The sequence below is a fragment of the Coloeus monedula genome (assembly GCF_965178545.1).
Source record: "Coloeus monedula genome assembly, chromosome: 9".
Classification (NCBI taxonomy): Eukaryota; Metazoa; Chordata; class Aves; order Passeriformes; family Corvidae; genus Coloeus; species Coloeus monedula.
In genome coordinates, this window is record NC_138789.1 from 6,149,771 (window position 1) to 6,164,903 (window position 15,133).

At 50.8% G+C, this 15,133-nt stretch overlaps 1 protein-coding gene across 2 annotated transcripts in view; it reads left to right on the top strand.

Moving 5' to 3' along the window:
• Nucleotides 1–9,947, top strand: part of PBX1 (PBX homeobox 1) — a 128,130-nt gene extending 118,183 nt beyond the window's left edge. For both annotated transcript variants that reach the window (XM_082287367.1, XM_082287368.1), the window contains 2 exons: nt 675–764; nt 7,201–9,947. In XM_082287367.1, coding sequence (XP_082143493.1) covers nt 675–764; nt 7,201–7,293 — 183 coding nt within the window. In that variant the 3' untranslated portion in view covers nt 7,294–9,947. The remainder of the gene's footprint in view (nt 1–674; nt 765–7,200) is intronic.
• The last annotated feature ends 5,186 nt before the right edge of the window (nt 9,948–15,133 follow it).

Below are 15,133 nucleotides of genomic sequence, written 5' to 3' on the forward strand. Positions count from 1 at the left end.
GAGAGTTCTCTAAAGCCAAGGCTGCTCCCCCGTGGGGCTGGACATGGAGTACTCATCATCCGTGGGCAGTGAGATGTGCTCACCATATGCGCCACTGCTGGGGCTGGGCTGGGGGAATGAGGGAGAGGAACAGGGCACCCAGAGGAGAGCTGCTGGTACCTTTGCCATGGTAGGTATATTTCCTTTCTGGGCCCTCCACGGTGAAGGTGCTTGGCCGACTCCAAAGATCTCCTTCCACTGCTGTGAGCAGTGCTTGGGGTCAAGGGTGGAAGAGGGTAGGGGTGGGAAGGTGGGTGCTTGAGCACAATGGTGGACATGGCTGCAACGATGTGCTCCAGGAGATGCCACCCCATACCTGTCACACTGTTCTCCCTCCCCACTCTTTTTGTCAAAGGACATGGGACCAAGGAGAGTGTGACAAGGCTGCTGGGGCAGGCAGGGGATGGTGAGGGAGGCAGGAGAGGTCCTCTGGCTCATCTCTCTCCACAAGACCAACTGCAGCTCTCTTTTACGCCTCTTTGAATATCTACCTTTATTTTTATTATGGTGATGATCACGATTATTGTTACTACTGTTCGTTTGCTTTTATCTTAGCGAAGATGAATGGAAGCGGCTTTGGCCACTAACCTTTCATTCCCTCTAATTTGTGTTTTTGTTGTCATTGGTCTGTTTAGGTGGATACCCTTCGCCATGTTATCAGCCAGACAGGAGGATACAGTGACGGACTCGCGGCAAGTCAGATGTATAGTCCGCAGGGCATCAGTGTAAGAAAAAAAAATAGGCTTGGGTTCTGGTTTTTGGGGGTTTTTTTTATTTTTGTTCTCTCACTACCAATTATTTCAAAGCCATAGGGCTCAGAATGCCAGTTAGTAGGACTTGTCTTTGCCTTTACGGTCACCTAGTTTATTCCTTCTGTATTGGTCACGCCAACGGCGGAGGTTTGCCCACAAAAAAAGTGGCGCCAGGGCAGGCTGTGTGCAGGCAGCTGGCGTCTCAGACTGTCACAGCCCATCAGTGTTCGCCCAGCACCTGCGGCCACACGCGCTCAGCCGAGAGGAGCTGCTAAACAGGTGACACCTCATGTAACCACAGTGGGGAATGTCACTGCGAACGCCCCAGCCCAGAGATGGTTCCACACGGAGGCCAGTGGCACCATCCTGGAGCGACCAGCTAAAAATAACCCATCCTTGGCTGGCATCTGAGAGCATGGCAGCGATGGGGTTGGCAGCGATAGCAATTACAAATAAAAGGAGGGAAAAAACCCACAAAGCCAGCCAGTGTCAACCCAAGAAAACCTCACCCAAGTGGGCTGGGGGAGGATGCAAGGGGGAGGGCAATCTCTGGAGCATCTTCTCCTTGTTCTTGGGTGCGCTGGCGGGTTCTGACTAGCATGAAAATTCATAGCGACAAGCTGTGTCGCACAGGGGGAAATTGATCAGACACACACAAGGAGAACCCAGTGTGGATTCGGGACAGCAATCCAACTTCATTTCTCAGATCAATCGTCCACCATCTCAGCGGTGGTGACAGCAAGCTGAGAGAGGAGGGCAGCCTGGAAAAGGAGGCTGTGAGTGCTGGGTGGGTGGTGGCAGTGGTGTCCGGAGTGGCACAGAGGAGGAGGCAGCTGCCCTGGACATAGCTGGCTGCCACAGGATGCTGATGGTTGAGATAGGGTGGTTTTGAACTAGTCAGGGAGGTGATGATCCTCTGGGTGGGATGGTGGTCCTGCAGGTGAGACCCCAGTATGGTGCACCATCCAGTCCCATCACCCTCCACTCTCCTGCACCATTTGTCACCTGATGTGTGACCATCTTGCAGGATGGCCACCACCAGCGTGCGGAGAGGGTGCAGGAAGAGGGGTGCCCTGGGACGGGGGGGCTCTGCTCCCCTCCTGCGGGTGCCAGGGCTTAGTGGGCGGCTTGACGTCAGGAGGCAGAGGCAGGGAGGATTTCTGAAGTAATGTAATTGAACATGTGCAGATAATTATGTCTCATTACATAAGCCCCTTGCAAAAACGGCACTTGGAAATGCCACATGAAAGAGCCTATCGTTCCACATTAATTTCTCTGTGCGCTGAATTTATTCCCTTTCTGGCTTTTTAATACTTGGAGAGTAAATGAATCGCAGGCTGATCATGATAAGAGATGATACTTTTGTATAAATTAAAATACCCCCAAGGAAAGAGGCTGAGCTGATTACAGTTGCAGTTGGCTTGGAAAATAACAGTGGGCTGGGTTAAGCCAAAATTTGGGGGGGAGGGTTGCTGCCAGGGATTATGAGGCAGGGAGGGGGTGATGGGGGAGACGAGAAGGAAGAGAGAGTGAAAACGCAAAAGCTGAATAGGACATGGAGAGCTGGGTTGGTGTTTCTGGCTGTGGTTCTCTGTGGGAGAACCAGTGTTCCCATGAGTAGCAATGAGAACTGGTGAACTGAGAGTGGCAGGGGCTCAACAGGACACCTCTATGCTTCCTAAACAGGGACCCAGCATGTTTGTCATCTGATGTCTTCTCAGGCTGGTTTTCAGGCAGGGCAGAAGCCCAAACTGACCCGTATTGGATGTTGTCAAGAGGGGGGCAGGTTGGCAAAGGGACTGCACTGTGTGAGTGACTCCTCAATTCCCCATAAAGCTGTGTTAGGCATGGGGAATGAGGCTGGGAGTCCAGAGCTGAACAGATAGGAAGCACCTTCTGGATTGCCTCTTTGTCCCTGAATACTTTGTTTCCCCTGTATCCCAGTTAGTGTGCTCCAGCCTGATTGTCACTTAATGTCTTCCCATCCAGTGAGGTCCCTTGATGGATCCCAGTTTGTCCACCTTCAAGTGTGTCTGTCCTTTAGGAAGCATTGGTCCTGGGTTCCTCAGTGCAGACAGGGTGGCTGTCTCCAACAGACAGGGCTTCCCTGCCTTTTCGTGAACCCTTTAATGCCAAAGAGGGGCAGTGGAATGCAGAGCAAAGCTGATTGTGACACAGAAAGCTGCCGTCCCCGCATCACCCGAGCATCCCCGTGAGCTGCTGGAAGGAGATGAGCCGAAACCTAGTCAAGAGCCCTGTCACAATGATGTCTGCACAGGACTGAGGTTAAGTCATCCCTGGAGCCCGTCAGCACCAGGAAGTCAGCAGCAGGTTGCCCAGCTCTGCTGCTAGAAATCTTGGCAGGGGAGACAACGCTCGGGGTTTGCCTTCCTTGATGGAGGATGAGTTTTTAAATGCATGTAAGTCGTGACAGCTGAGAAGAGGAATCTATCTACCCAAAGCCCAGTTCCCTGCATGGCTCTGCTGCTCTGGCTGACAGGCTGCTCTGCAGGGCGGGATGGGCTGGAGTTGGTTCTGCATCATTAGCAGGATAATGGGCAGTGTCCCAGCCATCGCCAGCCCTGTGACCCACGGCAGTGGCTGAGGCAGAGGGAGAACAGAGCCTTCTCTTCCATAGGTGGGGACAGTGCCAGTCCCAGCATGGGATGGGGACACTGACAGTGGAGGGGTGGTGGAGACAGGAGCTGTCTTGAGGATACCCAGCCTTGGGTCACACTGAGAAGAAGCAGGGACCTGCCCTCCTTTCAGGAGGTTTGGGGCCTGAGTCACCCTTTTGGCAAACTGTGGGGCTGTAGGGTTTTGCACCATGAAGTGAGAGTTGTTAAGTGTCTGGGCTGTCTGGACAGTGTTTGTTCATGGGGGTCCACATGTGTACCCAGGAGGTCTCTGAGACCAGGGGTTTCAAAGCATTTAGGAAAGCTCAGGTTCTGATGGGTTCCAACAGAAGCTGGATCTTTATTGCCACAGTCCTCTGGAGGGTTCCACCCTATAACATCACCTTTGCTGCCAGTGCCTATGGCTGTAAATCCACAAAGTGTTCTACTTTCCCCACATGCTAATGAATGAGTGAACTATAGTTATCTTAAAGCCCTTTCAGAAATTTGGTTTTGGACTTAATTTAACTTACAGATAATTTAAAAGTCTAAAATGAGGAGCTGTTCTTAAAGTTCATCAGACAGTGAAGTTCTTGAGTTAACACTACTGCTGTGCAGAGCTGTGCCTGTTCACAGAGCAGTGTGTTTGTGACCTGGATGGTAGTGGCCAGTGGCTCAGTGTGATGGGAAGTTTTGGATCCACTCTTGCCAACAAAGATTGGTACATGAAGAAGCTGAGAGCTCCTTACTTGATCTGAGATCTTTCGTTCTAAAAATTTGAGCCTTGGGAAGAAAGTGGTTGCTCTGTTCCTCAGCCTGCTGCAGTTCACCATCATGGTCAAGCTTTGGTTCAGGGTCATGGCCACCAGCTGGGGTATAGAAGTTGGTCTGGCAGGGCTTTAGTGCACAAGCTCCATCCATAAGGGATGCCTTGGTGTGTTCTGATGGCTAGGGATGCCTGGCCATGATCCTTGGGAAGGGATGTCCAGACAAGGCTGGAGTCTCTGGTGGATGATAAGACCTTCAATGCATATTGTAAGGAGGCCCTGATAGAAGCTCTTAAAAGCTCAGAGGTCTGAAAAGGCTTTGAGGCTGCTCTGTCAGACTGGCTGGTAACTGGTGGGTTTGGAGGTTGACCTGACACCCTGTGCCATTGTTGATCGGACAAGGATTTGGTCACAGGAGGTGGGATGCTGGGACAGCCTCCATGCTAAGCAGAAGGCTCCTTTAAAAATTCGCTGAAAGTCATCTCCCAGCCCCATGTAGGAGGCCCAGGCAGGGAGCCAGCCAGACTTGCTGGAGGTGACAAAAAAGCTGAGACCTGTGGAAATGGGCACCAAAACAAGTTGCTTCAGCAATCATTTGCTGGGGCTTCAGACTTGGACAGTCACCAAGGCTTTGCCTGTGCTTTGACACCAGAAGGTGACATCTGAAGAAGTCACCGCTGTGTGCAGGGGCTCTGCAAGGAGCAGCAGCCTCCTCAAAAGACTCCCTTGTCCTTGAGGGAGATCCCAACTGATTTACTACAGTCAAATCCCAAGGGATCTCTGTGATTGGAAGAGGTAGAGCCATCCGGGTGGAATTGGATGAATCCCACATGTGGCTTGATCCGTGCAGCAATGGAGTGAACTCCAGGGTGAGTGGGGATGGTGCCTGCATTCCCTCTGCCTGGGGAAGGATCTGGCCTCCTCATGGAGGGCTTTTCTATACCAAAGGATGGTGTTGAGATGTCACAGCCAACCTTGGGTCCTCCTTTCCATCACTTGACCCACAACTTACAGCCTTCCCAGGCTGGGTTGGCCTCTCCCCAACATTCTCTTGACTTCCCACTGGATGCCACCAAGGTTGTGTTTATCCACACAAACTCCTGAAGCACAGGAAGGCTCATTCCCAGTCTACAGTACCTTCCAAGGATTTTGGGGAGCAGGGTGCTGAACGTGCAGCCACTGTTCAATTGCTCCTTCCAGCCGTGGCTGGCAGGCAAAAGCCTCGCTAAAAATAGTTGAGTACAATAGGGCCGGAGCCCTGCTCCACGCAGCCCCCACCACTATCCCCCCTCCTGCTTGCCATAACGACCCTGCAAACACTAAATGGCATCTGAGTGCATTAAGCAGCAAACTCTCCAGTGACATAGCAATTACGGCTCTGAAATAGATTTGGTGCGTCACGGAAGATAAGGGTTTTGAAAGTTTCTGTTGTGATTATAGCTTGTAACTCCAACAAATAACAGGCTTGGTAATAAGAGGCTGCCAGCACAGCTATTGTGGTTCTCTCTCACTGATGGCACGTAAATTGCTATTAATGTCCTAAGTGTACTTGAATATGCCAGTCTCAGGGCGGCGGAGTTGGCTCTGTGTCTCTCTTTACGCGGCCTGTCATTGTCGGGCTGATTATCTACAGTAATTGCTGCCTCTTGCAGCAGTCCAAGACGTGTAAGGGTGGATATTGCGTCTCGGGTAGTGCAGGGATGGTGGGTCAGGGCCTGGGTGTGGGTGGGAGCTGGTGGGGGCAGTGGGCATGGGGTAAACGGGGCTGGTTAATGCTTGTGCATAGTCTGGTTTCACACTTGCACGCAAGGTGAAGTGGAGTTTGCTAACCTGTGAGCAAGCTCAGGTCATGATTCCTGCTTTCCTTGCTGTTGCCTGAACCGTGCACATGTGGAAGAGCACACAAGCCCAGGAAGGGGTGTGCACACCTCTTGTCTTTTTTGCTTTGTGCATGCCTGCTGTGAGGTGGTCTGCCTCCTCAAACAAGGGTTTTTGTGGCTCACCTGTGATCAGCTCTTTGCTCCCATCTCAGCAGCCTCTCAGGGAGGCAGGAGCTGGGCAGCAGCACCTCAGGGTGGGGAATTTTCCTACCCTCACCCCTTTGGGGTGTGCAGGATCCCAGCTGGCAGGGCCAGCGTTGGATGATGCAGCAGGCAGGGGAACAGCCAGAGTGGGAAAAGCAGCCTGGGCATGTCTAAAGCGGGACAGCAACTGCTGCCAACTGGAGCTTGGGCAGTGGTTGGGAAGGATTAATTAGCTAAGCACTGAATCAATGTCAGAGCAGGCAGAGGAGGTTGGGTGTGACATCTGCTCCTCTCCAAAGGGGATGGCAGCCACAGAGGAGCAGCTTCTGTGCGCTGCTGGCTCCTGCCTGCGGCAGCCAGGGCCCTCAGGTAGCTCAGCTCTGGAGTGCCTGGAGAATTTGGCTCTGCATCTGTTTCTAGGAGAAGAAACATGTTGTCTGCCATGCTTTGCTGCATGAGCCCTCAGATGGGATATAATGGTGGCACCTCTGTTGCGCTGTGGCTTGGCTTCCCTTGATGAGGTGGGGACATGGAGCTTTTCTGGGGGACACAGCACAGCTCAGCAGTTCCACGGGACCTGTTGCTTGTTCTGCGTGTTCACAGCACTTGGGTTCAGATAACATTCAGGCTGGTGGTTCTGGAGTGAGGTGTTTGCTATTTTCTTTCTTCCATATGAGGAAGGGTCATAATCAGGGGTTAAAAACCCCCAAATGACCAGAGCTTGGGGTTCTGGAGAAACATGGTTTTTTAAGGGATGGACTTTGTGTGAGCACTTGCAGTTTATCAAAATCTGTTTTCAACAGGAATGTTTCTGCCCTGTCCCACTGATGGAGCCCTGTGGTCTGGGGTGGGATGGGGGAGTCAGAGGGGACATCTTTGCCTCCTACACTGGTCCCATCTGAGGGAGAAGTTGGGGGCAGGGGGTCTGAGGTGAATGGGTGCTTTGTGTAGGGCTGTTTGTGCCCACTGGGTGACTGATGTGTCTGTGTGTCGCTTCCTGCAGGCTAATGGAGGTTGGCAAGACGCTACTACCCCATCATCGGTGACCTCCCCAACAGAAGGCCCTGGCAGCGTTCACTCTGATACCTCCAACTGATCTCCCAGCAAATTGCATCCCTGGCTGAGCAGGCCCCGGCGGGGGTGGGAGGGGAGGGGGCCTCTCCTAACACCGCAGCAGTCAGACTGGAGGTGAACCCAATCAGCACACACAAGAAGACTCCTTCTCTTCTCTTCTCTTCGTCGGGATGCTTTTTTCAGCCAATCTGGACACTTCTTTATACTCTCTTCCCTTTCTTTTCTGGGTAGAAGCCGCTCTCCCCCTCCTTGCCACTGCCACAACACCACTCCCTTCCCCTCCCCCCTACCCACTGAAGGTAGAAGGATTTTAAGGAGGAGAAGCAAAAATCCACCACCACCACGAAAACCAACCCCAGAGCAGTATACAGCCTGATGCTGGCTGTATTTCTGAGGAGCCACAAATGTACCTCAGTCACGTCTTGCTCCCTCGCTAGCAGGCAGCCCCTCTGCCTCCCTTCTTTCTCGCTACCTCTCCATAGGGAATTGCCACCATAGGGAATCTGCTCCCACCTCATCTCCGCAGCCTCCTGCACTCAGCCCTGCCCCAGTGAGCTGTCTCTTGGGTGCTGCAGGGACAGGGCAGATGGCACAGGCTGCATGTACGTAGAAGGAGCCAGCCTGCTCCCGTTCACTTCCAGAAGGTACCGTTCCCATTCCCAGCCCCAGGGAAACCGCCAGCACTTCCCAGTCCCAGCCCTACTTGGCCAAGCATCCGTCCCGCTGGCTGCTGTGATCTGGATGAGCCACGAAACCCTGCTGTCCTCCCTGCCGGTTGTTGGAGGAGAGAAGAGGAGGGAAGGATGGGGAGGCAGAGGCAGGTGAGAAGCAGCCATTGCTGATAATGGAGGTGCTTACACCTTCATGGAGCTGTGTGGGATCAGGCATGGATGGCTGATGGGACACCAGCACTTCTCTCACAACAGCTAGAGGGGCTGGTGGTGGAGTTTTCCTGGTGAGGACAGTGTCACAGGGTGTTGGCTCCTGTTTCCAGGAGGTGCTGCACTGCAGGAGAGGAGGAGCTGGGTTCCCCAGTTCAGGCAGGACCCACAGAGGTTTATGCCACCCCCTGTGTTCCCAAAGCCCTGCCGAGCTGGCAGCGAGGGATGGGCAGCAGAATGCCAGAGGCTGGAAGTCTGGAAGTGCTGGGTTGAATGTCTCGGGTGCTTTTGGTAATGCTTCATTGCCACAGGTTTGCTCTGTAGGACAGGTGGGTGCCCCACTGAGGGGTGTCTGTGTGCTGAAGCTGCTGCTTTTATCCCAGGAGTTACCCTGGGCAGTGGCCATGGAAGAGCTCATGGGATTTTCTGCACAGCTTTTCTGGTCCACTGTTGGGACAAGCAGTGGTGGCTGGCGAGCGAGGCTTCATCCTGCCCCTTCAGGCTGATGCTGGGAGGACATGGCTTTCATGGAAGAGCAGGAAGAGGCAGCACCAGTTTCCCTGGGCAGCAGGCTGAGCTACGTGCCCAGGTGGGACTTCTGGCCATCAGTTCTTACAGTGGGTGTGAGGAGGCTGAGCCAGCTTGCGTCAGGACCCTGGGTGTGCTGGGGACTGGTGTGGATGCAGGATGTCTGACACCTCATAATGGATCTCAGTATCCCTTGGGATCAATACCTCACGCTGTTGAATGTCCATGCCCACCCTGTTTGTGCTGGCCTCAAGGTGTGAGCTGCCAGGAGGGAGCAGCATTAAGCAGAAACCATTTAAAATTAGAGCTCTGCCAAAAATATTTCCACCTTTCTGCTGGAAAAAATACTAGTCCTTGCCTGCAGGGCACAGTGGTGGTGTGGCCACAGCTCTGACACACTGTTACCTTGGCAGCACACGGGCTTTATGGGTCCAGCAGTGAGACTTCCGGCTCCTTTTGCATCCACGCCAGGAGTAAGGACCCTGTGGCAGAACAGGATGTGACATGAGGGGCCTAGGGCTGCCTCCTAGCTGTGTGTCGAGCATGGAGAAGGTTCTTTTCCTGCAAGGACAGTCGGGAGGTGCTGCCCACCTTCCCGAGCTCTGCACCTTCCCACTCTCCCCTTCTTCCCGTGGCATCCCTCAGTGCTGCCTTTTGTCCACTTCCAGCTTATTTTACATGAACCTGTTCTGGCAAAGCATTCCAGGGACACGGGACTGGGTCGGGACTGGGTCAGGCCTGTTCTCCGAAGCGGCAACAGTGCCATGCCTTCGGGAATGCCAGTGTCCCTCTCGGATACCAACCAGGAATGAACCAAAACCACTGCCTGCTGGAGCCAGCCCACATTGGGGCTGCCCTCCCCTGCCCTGCTGCCCCTCCTGCCCCTCCTGCCTATCCGCCTGCCCAGGCACCCCCTGCGTGGGCTGGGCCCTCACTCCTCCACGGTACTTTGCAAATCCCCTCCTGAGTTCCCCAGTTGGTCCCTCCAGTTTGTGTTGGTGTAGCTGCTTGCTTGCCTTTTTATTTGCTTTATTTTTGGGTTTTGTTTCTTCTCCCCATTCTCCTCCCTTGCTCCAGCCCCAAGTGTTGTGGGTTTTTTTCTTCTTTTTTTTATTACTATTTTTTTTTCTGCCCAGAAAAACCTGACTTCGATACCAAAAAAACAAAACAAAACAAAACAAAAAACCACAAAAAAAAACCACAAACAAAAAAAAAAAACCTGCAGAAACTCAAAAAAAATAAAAATAAAAAAAAATCACAAAAAAAACTCGATGATTCTTTCAGCTTTATTAACATTTTCCATTGTTTCTTGCGATTTGTGTCTCGTTCTTTGTAGTATTGATGATAACGAACATTTGATAATGAATGTTCTTGTATATTCAGATAAAGGAGAAAAAAAAAACCAAAAACGCAGTCGGAATTTAATAGTGTTTATAATAAAAGAATAAAAAATGACCCTCTTAGCACGCAAAATTGAACAGGGGGAAGGTCCTGTCCCTGTTCTTTCTGTGGCAACAGGCGCTTCATTCCTGTATAGTTTATAACATCAAACTACCTACATTCATCCTCCTTTTTTTTGTTTGTTTGTTTTTTCCCATGGTTTGGTTTTTTTTCCATTTTCTTGCATTTGTGAATTAGTTCAAGAATGCTAGAAAAGTGTAGAGTTGTGCACACTCATTTCTTCTTACACAATGTTTAAAAAGTGACGGTAATTCATTTTGTAAAACTTTAAAAAGGAAAAAAAATGGTTGGAATAGTGAGCATTAATAGGTACAGTCTAACACTTTATGTTTCTTAACGTTGAGACCCAGAAATGAACCTTTTTGTTTGTTTGGCATTATTTGGGATGGGGGGGAGGGGGGGGGCGCTTTGATGATGATGATGATGATGATGATGATGATGATGAGTTTATTTTGACCTGTCTGAGACGATGGCCTTGCCGCTTCCCCTGCATTTTTGAGCTGTGACCTGAGTGATGTGAAAAGTGATGGTGGTGTTTTGGGGGGGAGTTCTTCTCCCCAGTCCTTTCACATCCCAGCTCCAGAAGATCCTTGCGTGGCTGCTCTGGGGCTGAGCAGTGGGATTACATCTCCGAAGAGAGATGGAATTCCGAGGGGTTTTGGGGGAGGAGATGGGGAATCAAGTCCTGAGCCCCCATGGGTCTCCATTCTGGGGATGTTGCTGAGCTGCGTGGAAGTGATGCAAGGGCAGGAATCCTTCCCAAGATCTGTAGATAGCTGTATGCTCTGCCCTGGATCCCAGTGTCCCAAAGCTGAAGGATTTGAAGCAAGGAATGTTCCAACCTCACATCGCCCATGGACCTTGCTGAAGATGAGGTCTCACAGCCTGGCCCCAAGCCCTGGCTGCATCAGGGTGCTGAGATGGGACAAGGGGTGGGACATGGCCAAAATGGCCCCAAATCCAGCCCCAAATCCCAGTGGCTGCAGAGTGGGGTTCAAGGAGGAGTGCTGAGGAAGGTGCTGGTTGGCATCACTTCAGTTTTCTCTTAAAACATTTTCCTGCTCCTCCCAAAACACCTGAGCTTTTCACATCACTGACTGGTTTAGGGTTTGGGGTGTTACTTTTAGTCCCAAGGTTTCTTGGAGTTCTTTTGGTTTTGTACACCTTTATTATTATTATTATTTTATTATTATTAAGATGATGTAAATCAGACATTGCCTGGGGGGTTGGTTTTGTCAGTTTGCTTTTTTTGTTCTTGCAAAGGCCTTTCTGTCCTTTGTAAAGGTGATCCAGTTCAGAGTTGCTTTTTCTTTTCTATTTTTTTCCCCATCTTTTATTTTCTCTTTTCCTAATGGATTCCAAATATTAAAAAAAAAAAAAAAAAAAAAGAAACACCCCCCCCCAAAAAAAGACAAAAAAAGACTCTCTGTTCCAACCTGGTTTTGAAACTTTAAGCTTTTCTGCTTCTGTAAAGAAAAAGGCCTCTGTCTTTCTGATCCCAATTGAAACTTTTATGTTCTATGACGATACTAACAAGGTGTAGGTTTTACAGTTTCCTGATTTGTACTGGTAATGCATATTCCAAATAAATAGTTTCTTTTGTTGCAAAAAAAAAAAATCAAAAAAAAAAAAAAAAAACCTGAAACCAGACCTGGTGTATTTTTTGGGGAAGAAAAAGAGGAAAATAGCCTGGGGGTTTCCCCTTGGGGTACCGGGGGCAGGAAGGTTTTGGGGTGCAGTGAGGGGGTGAAGAAAGGTAGTAAATACCCTGATGTTGGGTCCTGTGCCTGGTGGTGTGACCATGGGAGCCAGAGGAAGGCGATTTGGGATTTTCCCTGAGGCACTGCATCCCTGGTGCCTTCCCCCATGTCTCAGTTTCCCTGTGCAGGAGGCAAGTTCTCCTGGACACGTGGCTTTGTCCATAAAAAAAAAAAAAAAATTCAACCTTTTGTTGCTGGTTCACTGGTTTCTTGGACTTGTTAGTGCACTGCTTTCCAAAAAGAGGTAGAAAGAGGATTTTCTTTATTACACCAAGGTCTGGGGCAGGGCTGGGGAGCAGGGAAGGCTTACAAACCTCTCCTGTTTTCCCTGGGCGGTTTTAGTTTAAAAAAGGAGGAAAAAAATCGAAAGTGTTTCTGAGAAGAAAAAAGTAATTTTAAATTTAAAAATAATTTGCAATTTAAAAAAGAGCCTATGCGTAGGATGAAAACCAGGACAGCTCTGCCTTGTCCCTAGAGACAGAGGTTTTAGATGGAACAGGGGGCGGCTGTGATTCCCCAGCTCCCAAGCTGGAGAAAGGTGGGGCTGAATCAGCCACAAACACCTCTGACACCTCACGGGGACCCGAGCGGATGGGAAGAATCCCCTTGGGAAGGCAGCACGGGGATGCTGGCGCTTGCCTGGAGCTGCCGCCCCGCTCCCCCATGGATTTCTTGTCAATGATTATTCAATCTCCAGCCTGACCTTTCTCTTCTAAATAACACGGCAATATCAGCGCGGGCCAGCCTCCAGCTCCGGCTGCAAATTAACTGTATCGCTCACTGGCAGAGCCCCCCGGAGCTCCCCGGCGCCGCGCTCCACGCCGCCCCAGGAATTATCTCCCTCCGCCGCTGCTCTCCTAATACCAGTTTAAATATCAGCCTGCTCCCAGCTGTTCCCTTCTAATAAACCCTCATCCCGGCTCCAAACAGAGAAATGCTAAGTCTCATCGGGCTCCGGTGTGGGAATCGCCTCAGCGAGGCGGGCAGCGGTGCTGGGAAGGGTGCGCAGATGCTCTTGGGGCTGGGGGATCCTGTCACACGTCCTTTGGGGGCCAGGGTGGGCTTGAGCACCTGGCTCCTCTCCCAGCTCATGTCTTTGTCCGTCTCTGCCCAAAATAGGTGATTTTAAGGTGCGAAAAGGGCACACGCAGCCTCCTGAAGCGTTGGGAGTGGCTGAGGAGCCGGGCTGGATGCAGCATCCTCCCTTCCTCCCTTTACTCCGGCTGCTTGTGGATGAAAGGGAAACCCACAAATACGAAACTGGATTGTTTGCCTCTTCCTTGCTATTTCCCTCCTCTTTTTTGCATCCACACTTTTCCCTTCGTCCCCTGCCACTCACTTGTCCGTAGGGTTTTTTTAATCTCTGTTTCCCTGTTTTGGGGCAACCAAGTTCAGCCCTGGGTGGGAGCAAACCCCGAGGTGCAGCTCCCGCACTTTTCCATTTCACATTGCATGTGAAAGACATGGAGAAGAAGACACGGCATGCACTGAGCCCCACTTAATTTCCACAGCAGAAGCTTCAAAAGGCTTTTGGTGAGCAGACACCGGTGGCTTGGTGACAAGCCTGTGTCCTGGGATGCTCCAGGTGCCTCCCCAGTTCCCTGGGGCATGTCCTGACCGGTGCAATGCCTCTGGCAGGTTTTTCTCCCCATAGGGCGCTGCCGGCATCCCTGGACTGGCATCCCACAATGTTCCCTGCCCGCTCCCACACCGGGAGCTGCAGCCAAGGGCCACTGCCACCATCCCTGTGGCAAACAGCACGGGCTGGCGACCCACACCCACGTTATTAATAATCCTTCCCTCCTAACCGAGGGGCTGGGAGGTGTTAAAGTTACAGTTTGCAGTAAAGCCCCATCCGTTTGCAGGAGAATTTAATATACGGCAGAAGTTTTGCCTATAAAAGGCCAGGGTTATGTTTTCCTTCAGTTCACCAGGAGTCTATAACTTACGACCTCCATAAATGTGAGTGGGTCTCAAAAGTCAGCCCATCAGTCTTTGGAGTAATTCTGCTTTGTAGTAAAATATTTTATTGTGCCTTGGATGCAGGCAGCCCCCCCACCCTCCTCGGGGTGGGTGGGAAGTCCCTCCTCTGCCAGCACCATGGGGATGGAGTGGAGGAGGGATGCTTCCCATCCTTTGGGCCTCAAAAATAAAATTAAATTTAAAAAATTTAATAAAGTGAAATAAAATAAAGTTACAATGCAGTAAAAGAAAAGAATAAAAGATAAAATAAGATTTAAAAACACAGGTAAAATAAAATGAATATAGGATAAAATTTAATTAAACAAAATAAAGGCAAACGAGAATAAAATAAAATAAAATAAAATAAAATAAAATAAAATAAATTATCCTGCCCCCGGGCATGAGCTACTGAGAATGTGTGCTGCACCTTTTAATTGTTGCTAATGATGTAGAGTTTTAATACCTTTACAGGGGAATTGGGGCATCTTTCTGTGCGCTGGCAGTGCCAGGGGTTGTGTGGGAAGAGGGAACCCAGGGATAGTGGTGTGTGGGGTCCTCGATGATGGGAGAGGAGGAGAATGGCGAGGAAGAAGCCCAGAGGAGAGGGCAGATGGATGGCACAAAGGCAGGGCTGGACCAAACCGAAGGAGAAGAAAAAAATATCAAAAAACAGGTAAAAAAAAAAAAAAAAAAAAAAAAAAAAAAAAAAAAAAAGAGGAATGTCATCACTCCCTTGCCAACTCGCCCATCCTCTGGGCCACCAGACCCCTTAGTTCAGCCTCAATCCCGTTGCCTGCAGCCATCGCTGGCCCCTGGCAGGGCAGCTGAGGGGCGCAGGGAGAGCCCAGCTAATTAAAAATGCAAATGAAAACTGGGGCCGCACGGCTGCTGTCGCCTTCCGAAGGTGAAAATTACAAGAGTGGTTTATTGGCTCAGTCGGCGAGGAGTCGACTCCCCGTCCCCCCGTGTGCCCCTGGCAGGGCCGGCAGCCCCTGCCTGCGCCGCTGGGACGAGCTTGGTCTCTCCTCTGCTTCCAGGAACCTCCAGAGCAGAGAAAGGTGGCAGGAAGAAGGATGGGAGAAAAGAAAGATCATTTAAAAGAAAGAAGTTTTCCTGATTTTTGTTGGGGTTTTTTTTTTCCCTTTGTTTTCTTCCCAGCATTTTTGGGGGGAAGATGATTCTTTAGAATGCAAAGAGACATAATCAGAAGCAAATACTCCCTAAAACAAATTCCGCAGGGGCTAAAGCAGCCCACCCCCGCTAGAGGCAC